Source organism: Crinia signifera, chromosome 12 (genome assembly GCF_055691185.1).
Source record: "Crinia signifera chromosome 12, ASM5569118v1, whole genome shotgun sequence".
Taxonomy (NCBI): domain Eukaryota; kingdom Metazoa; phylum Chordata; class Amphibia; order Anura; family Myobatrachidae; genus Crinia; species Crinia signifera.
The window spans coordinates 2149193-2167743 of record NC_139228.1 but is presented as its reverse complement, the minus strand read 5'-3'; the positions used below and the strand labels follow the sequence as shown (position 1 = coordinate 2167743).

General features: G+C 46.6%; 1 protein-coding gene across 1 annotated transcript; it reads left to right on the top strand.

Annotated features, from left to right (window-relative positions):
- Positions 1-702: 702 nt before the first annotated feature.
- On the top strand, positions 703-14053 carry MEX3A (mex-3 RNA binding family member A). Its single transcript, XM_083166507.1, has 2 exons — positions 703-1179; positions 12647-14053. Exons 1-2 carry the CDS (start codon positions 840-842, stop codon positions 13720-13722), a joined length of 1416 nt encoding a protein of 471 aa, XP_083022633.1. The 5' UTR covers positions 703-839; the 3' UTR covers positions 13723-14053.
- The last annotated feature ends 4498 nt before the right edge of the window (positions 14054-18551 follow it).

The following is an 18551-nucleotide window of genomic DNA, read 5'->3' as shown; positions in this document are numbered from 1 at the left end:
ATCCCCTCACCTACTGCCACCTCCATGTATGCCGTCACCTCATAATAATCTCCCCACACCCCTCATGTGACACCTCATCCCCTCACATACTGCCACCTCATGTATGCCCTCACCTCATAATAATCTCCCCACACCCCTCATGTGACACCTCATCCCCTCACCTACTGCCACCTCCATGTATGCCCTCACCTCATAACGATCTCCCCACACCCCTCATGTGACACCTCATCACCTCACCTACTGCCACCTCCATGTATGCCCTCACCTCATAACGATCTCCCCACACCCCTCATGTGACACCCCATTCCCTATTTACCTCCATGAGTCATCACTCCAACACCCCAGATAAGTAATCTGCCCCCAAAAGCTCCCCCTGTAATGTGTCATCTACTCCCTAAGAAGCCCCTGCAGTCTCTCTCTCTCTCTCTCCCAACTTCTTCTGACTCCCAGGAGCAGCCAGCGCGCCGCTCAGTGCTGCCCCCCTCACGCCCACAGGACAGCCCCCCTTCCTCTGCTGCTGCTGCTGCTGTCCGGAACTACAACTCCCGGCGTGCATCGCGCAGCAAGGGATTTAAAACAAAAGAGCTCCGGCCCCGCCGCTGCTGCACGCCGGCTCGGGCCCATCCTCTGTCTGCTGGCCGGGCGTGGCCAGGCTGCCGGGGATCCGTCTGGAGATCGTGTTACAGAGGCGGAGGTGGGCACAGGGGGAGGAGGAGGTGGGCACAGGGGGAGGAGGAGGGGGAGGGCCGCCGCTGCCCCCCTCCCATCCCTCCCTCTCCCTCTCTCCTCTCTGGTTCCGTCTCTCTTGCCCCTTCTTTGTTCCCTAGCCTTTGTTAGCCATGCCTAGCCTGGTGGTATCAGGGATGATGGAGCGGAATGGGGGCCTGGCAGATCTCACCAAGGAGCGGGTGCTGGAGGACGACCGAGCCCTGCAGATCGCCCTGGACCAACTCTGCCTGCTGGGGTTGGGCGAGAGCGGCGAGGAGGACTCTAACAACAACAACACCGGGGGCAGCAGCACCGGGGGCAGCAGCGGGGGCAGCGGGCATCCCGGGAAGGGGGAGAGCAAGCTGTGTGCCCTGTACAAGGAGGCAGAGCTTCGGCTGAAGAGTTCCAACACCACGGAGTGTGTGCCAGTGCCCAGCTCCGAGCACGTGGCTGAGATTGTGGGCAGACAAGGTGAGCTGCCCTCCCCCCATGGGCACTGCCAGCATACCATGCACCCCCTGACCCCCCTTACCACTGCTCCAACCATATGACATGGTACCAGGGGGCACCCTATGGGCACTGCCAGCATGCCATGCACTCTCCCCCTTACCCCTGTCTCCCACCCTTTGACATGACCCCCCCCATGGGCAATGCCTGCATGCCATGCATACCACTTCTCACACCCCCTGACATAGCACCCCATGGGCACTGCCTGCATGTCATGCCACCCATACTCTTATTTACCACTGACCCCAGCATGGCACCAGGGGGCACTGTATGGGCACTGCCAGCATGCCATGCAAACCTTACCACTGCTCCCACTCTCTGACATGGCACCAAGGGGGCACCCTAGCATGCCATACAACCTCCACCCCCACCCCCCTTACCCATGTCTCCTACTTCCAGTATGTCAACAAGCGGGGATTGTTTGGGCACTGCCTTCATGCCATGCACCCACCTGCCTGAGGGCATGCTGTTGGTGCCCCCCCCCCCCCTTTGTCCTTTCTCTCCCCTCCCCTTCATGCATGCATTTCTGAAATGTTATATTTGCCCTGTGTGTGATGCATTGTACCCTGAGTAGTTATTCATACATTGACCTCCTATCAGAAAGGGGGGGGGGGTCTTTTGTTGTGCCCCCCCCCCCCCCCTTCTATGCATCTACTCCCCCCCCCCCCCCTTCTATGCACCTACTTCCCCCCCCCCCCCCCCCCCTCAAAAAAAAAGCAACACAAAGGGACACAAGCAAGTCTGGTGGTTGCAGCAAACTTCAGATCCCCAAATAAGTGTACCCGTGTGCTCCCCCTCTTTCAGGCCCTGGCTCCTTTTGTTTGGGAAGATGGGACGTTGCCACACACACACACCCCCATCACCACATTGATGCCTGGCAGCGGCAGGCTAGCACATGTGCCAGTCCTCCTTTGTGTTCCTTGGGAGGGGACGTGCAAGGGGTTGGGGGGGTATTTGTATTTTTTCAGTTTTGGATGGTGGGTGTTTTTGGAGACTGTGTGCCTCGTGGAACAGCCGCCGTGATCCTTTTGTTGTCTAAGTAGTGTGTGCTGGTTGCGCTCTGCTATTGTCTCTGGCATGTAGGCACTTCCTGGGGGATGCTGCTGCTGCAAGGAAAGTTTATGTGAGGATACCCTTCTGCAATGTGTCGCGCTCCTTCCCCTGCTCTAGTAGCAGACGTTAGTGCATAGTCTGTATTTCCAGCCTCTATCCCTGTGCTCAGTATGCCCACATGCACCCCTTTGGAATATGTTGGCGATACGTGGATGGTACGCTGGCAGCTGATTGTTGTCTTTGTTTGGGTTGTGAGTCATGAGGGTTGGGGGGGGGTTTGGTGGTGTCCAGGAAGGGGATTCGGTCACAGGCAGCATTGGGACCTGCAAGAACTTCCTAGGGTATCATGTGAAGTAGCTGGGAAGAGGTGATTGTGAAAGTTGTGGTTGCCCGGTGATGATTTTGGAGCCAGGCTTTTGTTCTCGGCTGTGGGGATTAGGGGAGGACCCTGCAGGGTTAAAATGAGATACCACACCCACTTTCCTTGCACACCAGCGTTCCTTGAGATCAGTTTAAGGATGTATGTATCCCGCACGACTGATTGCTTGAAGTATCATACTTATTGGGGGGCAAAGTCAGATTGCCCCCCCTGCCCCAAGGAAAAGAACCTCAGAGCTGTCTAGCATCTGACAGATGACTGGGAAAGGACATCAGCACTCTAAAGCGGAGCCTGTTCTTCAGAGCTTGCAGTCTGTAATACCTGAGTGACGGGGACCTTAGGACCTGGTCCGTATGACTCCAGCTCTCCTGAGGACAATGAGGTTGTAAAAATGCAGAGAGGCCTTTCCCTTTTGTTTCCACAGCCCACTGTGGACGAGCTTCCATCGGCAGGTCTTGCAAATAAGTTTTCAGGTGGGTGTGTGCGGTCTGCCCTCTGTGCAGCCTAAATGTTGTCTATGGTTGGCGGTGGTGGGACCCTCTCGCTCTTCTGACCCTTCCGAAGTGTCATGAGGGAAGCTCATTTCCAGTCGGAGGGTCCCAGAGCGAGAGGTCATGTCCAAGTTTAGGAGATATCTTGGCATGGGGCATTCCAGACTGATGGCTTCTTGAAAATGTGTTTGGTAATGAATATGGGTACTGTATGGGGGTTTGGTTGAGGGGGTGACATCTTGGCAGCTTAACAATAACGTGAGGCTGCGCTGTTTTCAAAAAGTCACCTTTGCCCTCTGCGGATGTCTGTAGGATGCGCGCTGGGGGCTGCAGTTGCCAGCTCTGGGTTTTCTTACACCCCCATTATCTGCCAATGAACTGCTCTGTGTACGACGGACGACATGACATCATCACTAATTTATTCGCATTGTCCTGTAGGCAATGCTGTACAATTGGTGTAAACGGGCGTTTCATCATTTACTTTTTTTTGGGGGGGTGTTTAAGTTGGCTTTGGGGGCTTTGTGGGTCTCCGTCCTGGTGCTAAACCCCAGAATGTGGTTTTGATTTTAGACTTTCGCTAGTGGTGTCTTTGTAATACCTCCGTCTACCCCCTAAACCTCTACTCCTTTGTGACACCCCCCCTCCCCAAGAGCACCCAGAAACTAAAATGCTGAAGCCCAGTCCAGCACAAGTCGCTGTATCAGCAAACCCCAGCGTTCTCGGCTTGAATGATCGCCCACAAGAACTGTCAAGTTGTGTCTTTGTTCCGTGCGGCGCACGTGTAGGGAGCATTGTTATGAATAAAGTGCGCTCGTTCCTACGAGTCAGCAGCAGCAGCAGGAGATGTTATGGCTAGACTGGTTATATGGGTTCTTCTGAAGAGATATCCAATCATTGTGCTCGGTTATGGTAGGGAAGTAAGAGCTGCGGAGATGGCGCTGGGTACCAAAACACAGATTTCACGTCCCCAACATGTGCTGCACAAAGGGCCCCCCCATCGGTTCCTACTGTCTGTGTATTCTGGTAGTGTCATGCAGACAGCTTGTTGGCGTCTGGTGCGGAATGGCTGCTAGACTGATTTTTTTTTTTTTTTTTTTTTAAGTCCGCGGGATGTGGCGAGGAAAATCTGAGAGAGACAATTGAGTTTGATAAGATGGACAGTATGGCCAGGCGGACGTTGTGCTGTCAGAGGATGGACCTGCAGACGGTGGAGATACTGTAGACAGGCTTAACTGTTGTCTCCAGTAATGCGTTGTCTTTATATTTTGGGGGAGATTTTTTTTCCCCCTTAAAATTCTAAGCCTGCCAGGCACCACCTGGATGTGTGTGTGTGTGTGTAGTGTGGGTCTGCAGCTTGCTGTACTGCAGGAAGTCAGCTCTGAGCAGGCTCTTTGTCTAGAGGAATACAGACTTTTTCTGCTGCACATGTGCTACTGAGATGCAGAATTTTTTTGTCCCAGCTTTTGTCTAGAGCAACGAAACACACACTGCATATCTGTACGCCGTCCAGCGGCGGTGCTGTCACAGGGGGGCTTTCACTTAGAATTAGCAGTCCGGGGGGCTTTCTGTCAGCTAACGGTTCCCTACATTTTGAATAGTTCATATATATATATTTATTTTTTTATTTATTTTTTTTAAATGAGCTCTGATCGAGCCCCTCCACCCCCCTACTTCAGACCCCCAAAATAATGCTTTCTATAATGAGGCTAAACAGTTCAGTTTTCTAAACCAGGGGCAGGCATGGCTGCTTGTGCAGGAACAAAGGAGCCCCAGTGATACCTAATATCTGGGATACTAAACTATGTAATGGGCTTAAGAAAGTCCTCTAACTCAGCGGTTAACCCTTAGCCACCCACAGGGGTCCTTATGCCAGGGGAAGGTGGGATCCGAGTGACATTTTTAAAAAAAAAAATATATATATATTTTTTTTTTAGAATTCTGTTTCGCGGGTAAACTTAACTAGCTCATTGTTTTTAGTGCTAAATAAAGTCAAGTTTGTGATACGTTATTATTGATGTAGGGGTGTAATTGGGGGGGCGGCCATCTCCGGATGAGACAAAAGGCAGATTTTGCACCATATATCCAGCATGGAGGAAGGAGCGTGCGAAATGCGCAGGTTGTGGCGATAACAGTTAGGGGGGTGTGGTCCCTATTTTACAGTCGCGAGCAGAGCCATGCGTTTCTGCTATGGAGGCAATGCAGAGGATAGTGGCAGCCTTTCTGTAGATTCTGGGGTATGCGAACATGTGGAGCCCCCCCTGTATTGTGGACGACTATTGATTTGTCTTATTTTTTTAAATGGCTTTTTTTCTTTTTTATGGTGTGATTTATTTTTGGATATCTTGTTTTGTGTTCTTTAGGGATTTCTGTCTGGAAGACAAAGAAAGGGCAGGGGTTGTTGGATTTTGTAATACTCCTTTCTTAAAAAAGAACGGCCACAGCCCCCATGTAGATAATAGATATTTATCAAATGACGTGATGCATTTATTTTAAAAAAGTGACCCCTGGGTGGGGAGCAGCTGCATATTGTGGACCCCATGAAAAAGGGTATGTCTTCTGGGTGATGTACAGTTTTATGCAGTCTGTATAGCGTCTCATAAATCAGCGCTCAACGCGACCCCTCAAACCCCCCCCCCCCCCCCGAACGACCAGTCTCCCGAAACAAGGGGCCCTGGATCAGCCAAAAACGACGATGGTTTTATTTTGCAATGCCGGTATGTGAAACCTAATGGTTAGATTGTCATATTTTGATTTCAGACAGAAGAGCTTACAATCTAAGCATGTTTTTATTGGAAATATTTCAGTGTTCTAACAATTCGGTCTGCACGTGGCTGAGCGCTGCGTCTATAGATTTTTAATGACTCTCTGCAGCCCCCCCTTTTTTTCTTTTTAATATAAAGCTTGTTTCCACCCAGTATATCTGTCATCTCCCTGATAGGCGGACAATGCCATTGGTGGCTTGGACGGGGTGGTGGCGTTTTTGGGGCGTGGCGATTGTTGGCAGTGGCAGGCTCACGCGGCCCTCCGAGCATGCGCAGTGTTGTGTTGATAAACACACGGCACACTTTTGGTGTGGAGCTAAATGTCGGTGGGAAAGGGGTGTGACGCCTTTCTGAATGAGCTCTCTACATCTGTCCACCCCTATATATTTTTTTTTTTTTACTGTTGCGGCACAACGACACCTAGTAATTTATTCTCATTTCAAGCCCAAAACAACACAAAATCTCTCGTTATTTAAAACCAGATTCTTTTGAGCACCGTTGTTGCGAAGTTAACCGTTTTTGTTCCGAGTAAGCCTTGCTACATCCAACCCACTGAGATTTTATTGATTTTAATAATCAATAAAATCTCAGTGGGTTGGATGTAGCAAGTACTTGCTTGCACTTTGCGGCACATTGCTTGATTTGAATGTTTCAGTTTCCAGATGTGCTAATTGGATCCTTTTACTATTCAGTCGTTGGGTCGTAAAAGTTTTCTGGAGCTGAATAAAGTTTTTTTGACCTGAATCAATGAAGGCTTCAACCGTGCTGCTCCTCTGCCGACTGCTATTAGACGGTGTTAAGCTAGTTAGTCAGTGTTTCGCCAACTGTGACTTTTTTTTATTTAAATTTTCTCTTTATAACATTTTACAAAAAATGTTTTTCAATTATTATTCCGAACTCCTTTGTACGTACGCTGCTTGCTGGCAGACATCTGACTTGTGTTGTAGTGCGGGACATCTGGTTAATACAACTTTGTGCCATATGAGTAGTGCCAGCATCTGGTCCCTGCGCTATCTGTCCATCACATGGGATATAGTTACTTAGGAAACGCAGCCAGAGGGCTGAGCCCTACCTGTGTGACAAGAGGGTCCTTGTTGACCCGTCTTATTGTTCTGCCACAGACTTAAAATATAAATTAATCTGCGCGCCATGCATGGCCAATGAATAGGATGCTTGTTGCAAGAGTAATTTGACTTTCAGTAAATAATATAAAGATAGGCCTAGAGTCCTGCACATCTGTTGTCTTCCCGATGGCTTTGTCCTGTTTTGAGTTTGAAGCATCTAGAGTTGTTTTGGGGTGATACGAGACCACCTCCGTATTCAGTGGGGTGGTAGTTAGGGCAAATAAATGATATTTTCCATTAAAATACATACTATCCGAGAATTGCATCGCCGCCGGCCAAGTGTATTTTTTTTATTTTTTGGGGGGGCAAAACAACCATAACAGTACGGATGGTGTAATGGTTAGCATTACTGCATCACAGCACTGAGATCATGGGTCCGATTCCCATCATGGCCCTAACTGTGTGGAGTTTGTATGTTCTCCCTGTGATTGTGTGGGTTTCCTCCGGGTACTCTGGTTTCCTCCCACAATCCAAATATGTACTCGTAGGCTAATTGGCTCCCAACAAATTAACCCAAGAATGTCTGTGTGCGTGTACATGTGGTAGGGAATATAGGGGCAGAATTATCATAGCAGCGCTTATCGCACCGCTATGATACTTCCTGCTTCCCCTCAATAGCGAGGCGAAGTAGGAAGGGACATCGACAAGATGTATTAACATCTTGTCTGCCGAAGCGGGGGAGCGTTAACTCCCCCCTTCGGCGATGTCCCTTTCTGGAGATAGCGCATGATGCGCTATCTCCTGTCCCCCGGCCGGCCGCACTGGGCATGCGTGGGATCTCGCTGTTCACGCAAGATCCCCAGCGCAGCCCAGACCTAACAGCAGGGACAGCGCTGTCCCTGCTGTTTAGATAGGGTTTCGTGCGGAACGGTCAGCGATGCTGACCGTTCATACATTCGGCCTGCTATCATTTTGATAGCAGCGCCGATATGGACAGGGGCGCATACCGCATCTCACCTCCTTCATACATGGGGGAGAACGTGCGCTGATACCCCTTCTCCCCCATAACGACCCTTCATACATCTGCCCCATAGATTGTAAGCTCCACTGGTGCATGGACTGATGTGATTTTTCAACTATACTCTGTACAGCACTGCGGAATATGTGTGCGCTATATAAGTAACTGTTAACAATAAAATGGGTTTAGAGGTGTCTACGTTCAAAGTAGCAAAGGTAGGGTGTCTTCTGTAGGTGGAAACTTGGTTGGCAAAAGATGACGATTGAGGAGGACAGCCACGATGCTTCTTTGTTGTGCATTATGCAACCACCCACCCACCGCACCACCCCACCCTCCCGTATTGTTGATCTTCTCCTGGCGGCTAGCCAACCCTGTGTAAAGCCAATTTTGGCATTTAAAATGATTCAAAGAGAAGTATTTGCAACCTACATCTGTTAGCAAGAGTGTCAAACCACTTGGCAGCTTCCTTACCCCATACATGCCCTCCTGCTGATGTTCAGGCCAATTACAGCCCAACGGACATGTCTCAGACACCATCCTCTGCATCACTAACAGCGTGTGCTTTGCCCCAAACCAATCCACCATGCCTGGTAATGATCTACTTTATATTAATCGAATGTTTGGGGGGCAATATTTGGTACTTGTGTATTATCACGGCACCCGCGAAATCGGCCACAAATCGGATGCGATTTTCTGCCGATTTGCATGCTATTCCATCCTTGCACACCCCCACTATCAAAGTCAGCCCGAAGCGTGGCGAACGGACGCGGTACGCGTCCTCCCGACCTGTTCATACCCCCACTATCCACATCGGTGTGGAGTTTATTTTACAAAGCGTGGCGAGTGCAGCGAGCCACCGAGCCCGAAGCATGGCGAGCGCACGCGTAAAACGATCCTGAACCGTGGCGAGCCCCCTAAGGGGACTCGGATTACTTGAAGTGTATTCCATGTGCGCTCGCCACACTTCGGGATCATTTTACGCGTGCGCTCGCCACGGTTCGGGCTTGGTGGCTCGCTGCGCTCGTCGCGCTTTATAACATCAACTCCACGCCGACATGGATAGTGGGGGTATGAACAGGTTGGGAGGACGTGCGCCACGCTTCGGGCTGACTTGGATAGTGGGGGTGTGCAAGGATGGAATAGCATGCAAATCGGCCGCTAAATCAGATGCGATATGTATGCGATTTAGAAGAAATTGGGCGCTGTGATAATACACAAGTACCCAATATTTTGTAACCATTTGACTGTGAAAGGCACAATCACTCTCTAATGGACAAAACCATGTGCACTGCAGGTGGGGCAGATGTAACCGGTGCAGAGAGTTACATTTGGGTGGGGGGGGGGGGGGGGGTGGGTGTACTTCAAACTGATATCTATATTGCAGTGTAAAAATAAAACCGCTATTATTTGCCCTGCACAGAAACAATAAAACACCCAAATCTAACTCTCTCTGCACATGTTACATCTGCCCCACCTGCAGTGCACATGGTTTTGTCCATTAGAGAGTGATTGTGCCTTTCCGAGTGAATCAGATTAACCCCTCAGGTCTCAGATCCACATTTCGGTTTAATAACCATTTCACAGATCACTAAGCAATGCAAAAGAAACATTATGGGGAGAAAGAGGAAAGGGAATGCGGGGTCAAAAACAAACAAATAGCAAGTAATAGTCCCCTCCCCTAACCCGCTTGGGGATATGATCGGTGATTTTTGCCAGCCCATGTTTAATATGTATCATTATATCTTCCAATTTCTGACCCACAGATTTTGGTTTGTGGCCTACCTCTGCTCTTTTCAGCCATTCATTTATATCATCAGGAGCAATTAATTCCCTCGTGTCCATGGAGATATGGTAACGACTTACTCACTGCCTGCAGCTGTATGTACAGCAGGGAACCTCTGTCTGTATGGGAACCCAGAACTCCGTCTAATGATATAACTACATGGCTGAAGGGCTCAAAATGAAAGCAGCCTGTATAGTAAAGTTTGCACAAAGGTATGAGAAGTTAAAATCCTTAGACACATGAAGGTGGACACACTGTTTGCTATGAGGATGTGACAGTTTAAAACAGGCATGTCCAAACTGCGGCCCTCCAGCTGTTGTGAAACCACATCCCAGCATGCCTTGCAATCGTTTTAGCACATTCCCTATAGCAAAACTGTGGCAAGGCATGATGGGACTTGTAGTTTCACAACATCTGGAGGGCCATAGTTGGATATGCCTGGTCTAAAAAGATGGAGGTGGGTATAGGGCACATTTACTATGGTGATTATCATCTCGTCCCTCGAACCTTCTAAAGCTGGGGGCAAGGTGGGGGGGGGGGAGGGGGGTTTGTCATATAATTCTGAGATTACCACCCCCCCCCCCCCCCCCCCTTTTTGGGATTTCACTTTAAGATGCTAAAGAGGTCATATAAGACTGTCTGCTAATTAGGACACGATAGGTGGCATATGCTGTTGTTGACACCGCATGTCACACGCAATGCGCTCATGGCTGTACAGTGACGGTGTGCAGTGTTTCAGGCCTGTCCCAATACACAGGCTGAGTGAGAGTGTAAGGAATCCTTTGTGGCGGCTGCAGGCCCTCTCACACCCTCCTTGGAGAATGAGGCCTTTTCAGAAAGGATTATTTCAGCCTCCCCGCAGCAAGTGGCATTCCCAAACCATCACATTTAACTTGTTCCTGGCCGGGCGTTCTATGCTCTGGTGACTAACGCGGGGCCTAAGCTGATGACGGGGGGGGGGGGGGGGGTGTTAGGTTGGAGGGTTTCAAAAGGGCTTAACAGATTCTGTCTTCAATGGGTCCCAGAAATGTTCTGAAATGCCACTTTGTGAGCTTACCCTATATAGGGTGCAGGAGAATTGCCCTGTATCATGGCATAGGTAGGCTGCGGGCTTGTGCCACCCACGAAATGTCTGCTTCCGCTGCAATGCATTAGCATCCCGTTATGTGGCTCACCTTTAACATCGATCGGTCAAAATTCCTGGCAAAAATACTGTGCCATTATAGTTATATATTGAGACTTGCCAAAGGAGCTTACACTCTAAAGCAGTGGTTCCTAAACTTTTTTTACTCCCGGCACCCTAGAGCATCAACATTTTTTCAAGGCACCCCTAGGCCAAATGTTTCTTATTGCGAAATACATAAACAAATATTAAATTAAGTAAATTGTGTTTATTTGTCCTCCTTTTGGTCAGTTATGTGGTAAGGAACAGGATTTTCTTCTATTTGTTCACATTGATGGCCACAAGCACTGGTTTTGCTTGTTACATTGAATATAAATAATTTGAATTGGTCTTGGACCATCAACCCAAGGCACCCCTGCAAGTATCTCAGGGCACCCCAGGGTGCCTAGTCACACAGTTTGGGAACCACTGCTCTAAAGACTTAATGGGTTATGGAAGGATAATGTTTTCGACTTAACACCATATACACTAGACAATCTATTGTTATATAATTCATATAGTCCGGTGTGTACACAAAATATTGTTACCGATGCACGCTCCCGCAGGAGCAGCTGTACATGCAGGTCAGTGCTGACATCCAGGAACGCATGTTCAGCGGGAACTGGGTGACATCACTGAAAGATATCATTAACGGAATGGTTCAGTGTGTACCTGCTATATCGTTTTGGAGCATACTGTATATTATAGTATATAGGGGGCTTATTCTAGTGCTTTACAAGCAGATATTGCCTTTACATTCTAGTGGTTTATTCTGTCAGGAGCTTGCAATCTGATGATATATATTTATATACATCCAAGTGGTCGTTAAACAGAAATAAGAGCTTTGACCGCTACTTAGATAATTGCGCAGGAAGATGCCACCCGCTCTCATGTCTTACACAGTATGCCGTTTCGCCAACTCCTTGTCACGCTGTTTACTCCAGGTCAAAGCTCCCGTCCCAGTGACACGCGTTTCGCTGTGTAATTATTTTGCAAGTGTATGAATGTAACTTTTTACAAAAGAGTTTACGAGGCTGATTTTACGAGTGTACGAGGACAGCCTCCCCCCCCCCCCCCCCCCATGCACCCACACCCACCCCACTGGCTCTATTAACAGCTGGGGAGGGGGAGGGGGGGGGGGTTTGACCACCCTTACAATAAAAACCTCAAGGCTTTTAGTAGACTATTAAAGCAGACTTCATTTCCTAGAGCGCAGAGACCCTCGTGAGACTGCCAACAATAGAATCTTTGTTCGCTCTCCGAGACCTAGGCAGTGTTCTGGGTAAGGGGAGGGGGTGATGGTAGATTAATAGCCCCCCCCCCTTCAGGTTGGGTCATTACCTACACCTATTTGTTAACCTCTTTTCTCCCAGGTACGACCCATGCTTCCCTGTTGTGTGAACGCACTCCCACTGCTGTGAAATTGGCCCTTCATGTAATCATGTAAGAAAGTGAAACACAGCAGAGTACTTAGGGCCCTCCTTTGTCTGACACGTCACCTATAGTTGTGTAGCTGAATGGAAGACGCGATCTCAGTCCCCTATTTGACTCTAAGGTATTCTTCAATAAGCTTAAACACAGGAAGACTCCATGCATGAGTAAAATTTCCCCCCTTGGCTGTGCTCTATATCCGATATCTCAAATTGTCCGAACGTCCTATTTTGCAATATTATTGTTAGCTCTTTTATTCTAATTCTCTTCTTACATTTGTCTCCTTAGGTTGCAAAATCAAAGCACTACGAGCCAAGACTAACACATACATCAAGACGCCGGTACGAGGGGAGGAGCCAGTGTTTATGGTGACCGGACGCAGAGAGGACGTGGCCATGGCGAGGCGAGAGATCATTTCTGCCGCTGAACACTTCTCCATGATCAGAGCTTCCCGTAACAAAGCCGGCACCGCTTTCGGGAGTGCCCCAACTCTTCCCGGCCAAGTCACCATCCGCGTCCGAGTACCTTACAGAGTGGTTGGTTTAGTGGTGGGACCAAAGGGTGCCACCATCAAGAGGATTCAGCAGCAGACAAACACTTACATCATCACACCGAGCCGTGACCGAGACCCGGTGTTTGAGATCACCGGAGCTCCGGGAAACGTTGAACGGGCACGAGAAGAAATAGAGACCCACATTGCAGTACGCACCGGCAAAATCCTGGAATACAACAACGAGAATGACTTTCTCTCCAGCAGCCCCGATTCCGGCATGGAAAGCCGATACCCAGAAAGCTGGAGAGTTCACGGTACAGTGGCCGGCTGCAAACCTCTTTCCACTTTTCGACAGAACAGCTTGGGCTGCATTGGAGACTGCTCGGCAGAGCCCGTCTATGAGACGCCGCGACTGAATGATCAAAATGAATTTAATTACGGCTACTTGTTCCCCAACTACAAGCAAGAAGTGTATTACGGGGTAGCCGAAACAGGGGGACCGATGTGGGGCGGACAAGAGAATAACAGCCCAACGCCGAGCATCTTCACGAAACAGCAGCGTTCCGGGAGCAGTGGCGCCATCCAGACAAATGCCACACAGCGGTCTCCGGAATCAAGCCTTACTAGTTTACCAAGGAGGAGCCAAGGGGATGTGTTGCCAGGCTTCACCAAGCTCAGTGCCACTCGGAACTCTGTTTCGGGAAGCCGGGAGTGCATGGTGTGTTTTGAAAGCGAGGTCACCGCTGCACTGGTGCCCTGCGGGCACAACCTATTCTGTATGGAATGTGCTGTGCGCATCTGCGAACGGAATGAGCCAGAGTGTCCGGTGTGCCATGCATCTGCCACTCAAGCCATCAGAATATTTAGTTGAGAGACACAGGGAAGTGTGGGGGGTGGCGTGGGTGGGTAATGGGTCCTGGACTTGTGGTGCATAGAGGTCAAGAAACAATATTTAAACTTCATAATAAACTATAATCAGAATATTGCATCCAGATATCGGAGGCCTGCAAGTAGATCCTCTTACCAAGAACTATGACGATGGTTGTCTTCTGGTTATGAAGGGTCACATGACCACCCTTACCACCAGTCACAGCTGACTTTCTGGGACACCAGTGCTCATAAAAAAAACAACTTCTAATACCAGGTGTACGTTTGTTTTTAATATAATTTTTTTATTACATTTTTATTTGTTTTTAATTTTACTTTTTGCGCAAGAGAGCTTTCTAAAAGTACATTTTATCCATGAAGATGATACCTTGACCAAGGTGGACAGTAAAAAGTTTTATTTTATATTTTGTGCAGTCTATGATCCTCCATTATTATTTTTTTTAAATTGGGGGGCGGTTGTCCGCTTGGGAGCGTTTCATCGACGCCCGCCATAGCTTACACAGCTCAAAAGTTCATTTATGTTTTATTTTATTATATCTACAACAGCAGATGCAGCTGGAGTCAGAACTCTCTTTGTTTCTTATTTCCGGTCTGCGCTGAAGGAGGCTCCCTTCTCAGAAGTCAAAGTGGGCAGCGTTTGCAGAAGGGCTAAATGAAAGAGGAATGGGGGCAGTTTGGTGGGCACTCAGGGGTACTTACTAGTCATTTGCAGTCCCCTCCTACTGCGCCTTAATGATGCCTCTTTATTTATGCCTGATAATTTACTGGGAATATATGTTTCATCTGAACTAGCAAAAAATAAAAACACAAACTGTATTTATCAATCTCTGGGAACCTGCAACATTGAGGACACAACAATTACCTCACGCTCAACAAAATGCAGCTCAGTCTACCGTTTGCAGTTTTATTGTCATTTTGCTGTATTTTTTTTTTTTTATTATTCTGATGAAAATTACTGCCGGGATTACATTTTTACAACCACAAAAAAACAAAATGATCAGGACTTTATATGCATGGGAGGTCTTGCCCGTTTTTTTTTTTTTTTTTTGTAATAAAAAAATAAAAGACGAAAAACTTTATTTTTTACTGTGCACTGAAGCTGGGGCGCCAGGATTTTTGGTCCTCCAAAACTCGGACAACTGCCGCTAATTCTGTCAGGCGCCTATGGCTATCACAACAAAATAAATAAAAATTCTTACTGGGAGCGCTGGCGTTATGAGACGAAAGACGCTCAACTTCCACTTGTGACTACAGACTTTTGTTTGTTTTTTTATTTTTTTTTGTTCTTTCTTTCTCTTGAATGCAAAGAAAACAAATAACGCAATGAATCGTTATTTTCTTCCTCTAAACTGGACCAGACGGAACATTTTAATGATAAATGCAGATACGTTGGACCAAAGTTTTATGTGCTGGAAAAAAAAAAATCACATTTTAGAGGGTGCCATGTTATAATCTTCAGCCTTGGTGAAGATGCCTAAGACCACTTATCGAGTTAGGGTCCCCTGTTCCCCTTTGGATCACAGTAACGGGGAGGCAGTCTAACAAAGGGGGTGTGATTATAAAGGGACTGCTTCATGTATCTACCACTTTATATATTCCAACCATCCCCCCACCTCCTTTTTTTTTTTTTTTTTTACGATTTGATGCAGGGTTAGTAGATCCCAACTTTTGGTGCTTCCTTAATACTAGATCATGGAATTAATTAATTAATGGAAAGGAGGAAATCCTTGAACTATCTCTCATTTACTGAACTATAAAATATCCATGTTTAAATATCCTGAACTATACAATGAAAAACCTCCTCCTTGCCATTATCCAGTGGGGGTGTGTTCCATTAAATCTTTTTCCTGCCGATGGCGGACCTGTTCTTCACCACCATGGGTCATAGAGACAGGCCCCTCTCTTCTTCACTATTTCATGTCGAATGCATCAGAATGTTTTATGAGGGATGTAGCAAATTGGTTCAAACCACCAACATAGGAAAAACAAAATAACACATCCTTCTTCAGGACCATAGGAAGTGCAGTGGCAAGGGAAGAAAATTTTACCTAAACTTTTTTAGAAAATCAAAAATTTTATCTTTTTATTTTTTACCTATTTTATTCTCCAAAACAATGGTTTTAAATTTTATGTAGCAGTCTTCTATAGCTTGTTACACATTTAGCAGTATTTTATTTTTTATTTAACATATGTAGCATTTTTTGTTTTTCAAAAAGGGACCTTACGGAGGATAGGGGGTGGTGAGAAATATTTCAGGTCAATTTTGGGGGAACTGCAAAGTCAGGTCTCGAGGACAGGATAGGCTCACGATGGGACTGTTTGATGAAATGAGCCTATGATGTCATGCGTGCAGTTGAATATTTTATTCCACTGTCAAAAAGCTTTGAAGAGCTTTATATGAAAAAGTCTCCAGTGAGAATGTATCCGCTGCACTGGAGGTACTAACCTTTCTTACAGTCTTAGTAGCTCTTGCTATAGCTTTAGGTAAAGCTTCCCTGCTCGTCCATTACCACCTAAACCCACCTGAAAATTTCAAGTACTGGTGGCAGTTCTCTCAAGCTTCCTTCTTAGGGTTTTCAGATTGCATGCAAAACAAAAAGGCACTTTTGATTAATGGTCTGCATGGAATAAGACTTCGGATAGAGTTTGAGTTTTTCTTATAACTTGTTAAATCATGGACACAATGAAATGGGGCAGCAGCCTTTTTTGCCCTCTGTGTTGCAAGATCAATTAACAGCCAGGCACTACGTTGACACGTTTAACCCCTCCACTAGAGGGCGGCTGTTTATTGCGTCATAGAAGCCTCCAGTGTCTCTTGCAATAACTTGCTTGATTAGTTCATTGGAGGCCGTTGTACTTTTTTTTAAAGAATTGCAACCTCATCTAGGAATTCAGTTTATTTACTTTTGTTTAAAGGTCTTGATCTGACTTAGGGTCATGGTTGACCATGAGAAAATAGCCAAACACTACCATTTTGAACTGAGGATTAAAGCGGTGCACCAAGCCAGTATTCATGGCATTGCAGCCAGAACAACTGGGCATCAGTGATTCGCAGGAAACAATCTGGTTAATATTAATTTTAACACTGTGGTTAGGTTACCGGTTGGCTTTAGTCCTCTTTGAGCCGCAATTATTTGGGCATAAGACACTGGTGCTTAGCACTGCATATTCAAAAATGGGTCCTTTTGTGGTTATTTAATCATGTGGTTAACAGCTGTAACCTATAGCAACCATTCAGATGTTTCCAAAACTGCAGTGGAAAAAAATAAATTGTCGGGGTTCTGGCTGGTGGCTGTGAGTTACAGTGCAGGTGCACATATTGCATTGTATTCTTGATTTAAGCCCACTTGTGGTGTTTCATTTCAGATTCTTGTATGCCAGAAGGGATACAACAATGGCACATCTGGCCATCTGCTACTGTACTTCCTTAGATATAAAGGGGGGTGGTTTCAGTTGGCACAGGATTTTTGTGGACGGTGCATATATACTATATAGCTAAACATTCTAGATGGAACTAATGGTTGATGGTAACAAATCTGGGTTGGGTAAAGCTTTTTTTGTTTGTAATTTTATATGCACTATAAAATGTCACCTATACACATTGGAGGTCCTGAAATAATAATACAATTTTGAATAATCTGACCCAGCCCCCCTGCTGTGCAAGTTTGCGGATACCAATTTTGTTATCATGGACACACCTTCTACACCAGGGAAATAGGCGGGATCTTGAGGTTGCCCTACTCTCCTCTAACTTCATTCATTTCTTATTATGTTATCATGTTGGGAGAGTAAGCAAATATGCAGTGCAGACGGCCATTTTGCAGCCTGTTGACTCAATGAGAACTAGTGACATAACTGGGACACAGTAATGGTAGTCCTATTTGAAATGAAACAATAGTAAAGCTTATCTGACTAGCAATCATGAGGGTTTTGCTGGTGACTGCTTACCCCCCACCATTTTGTCACCGATTCCTAGTGTACAAATAGGTGGCCACATATAACTGTTCGGACCAAAAAATGGACACTCTAAGTACTGTCTCCTGGTGCACAGACCATTACAGATAACAAATTGTATCTTCTTTGTTGCCAAACATAGGCCACTTTTGTATGAGCAGATGTGGACCCCCTCACGCCATAGTCTAACCCCTGGTTGTGAATTTCTATGTGAATAATATTAATTGAGATATTGGCTTCAAGAATGTGGTGCCAAATGCATACCAATAGCTGTGATCAGTACAGCAGAAGCTATGTATGAAGAGACTAATATCCAATTAGTAGTTCTGGAATAAAGAGCAATTTTGCTCAGTCAACAGATAGGAATCTAGGGTTGGGTTTCAAGTGAGGCAGACTCTGACAACCCAACCCACTATTGGGGGTCATTGAAGACTGGAAACCTTAGTTCTTCTTATAATGTTCGGGCCTACAACAGCAATGTGGGCGAATTAGCCTCAGCTGGTCAGATATACTACATTTCGTTTTATTGCAAGTGGAAATTCCAAATCAGGCTTCAGAAATACCACATACTCCCTTTGGGTTTTATCCATCTCCATTTAAGAATGTAGAACTACACAACTATAAACACTATAGAGATATAGATCAATATACATAATGACACATAATATACTGTGATATGATCATCAAAAATTATATTGATAAATGTATGTTTTATTCTACACAAAGACCAAATTTTGTTTATATTTAAGGACGCAGTATAAAAAAAATAGTTTTAACTTGCCCCAAAATTTAAAGTAAATTAAGAAATAGTTGTATTTAAAACAAAAAAATATTTGGAAGGGAGAGTTTTTATCCCTT

Coding starts and splice junctions, on each gene's coding strand:
- MEX3A (XM_083166507.1), top strand. CDS start 840: ATGCCTAGCCTGGTGGTATCAGGGATGATGGAGCGGAATGGGGGCCTG. Junction 1,180..12,646: donor TGAGATTGTGGGCAGACAAG/GTGAGCTGCCCT, acceptor TTGTCTCCTTAG/GTTGCAAAATCAAAGCACTA.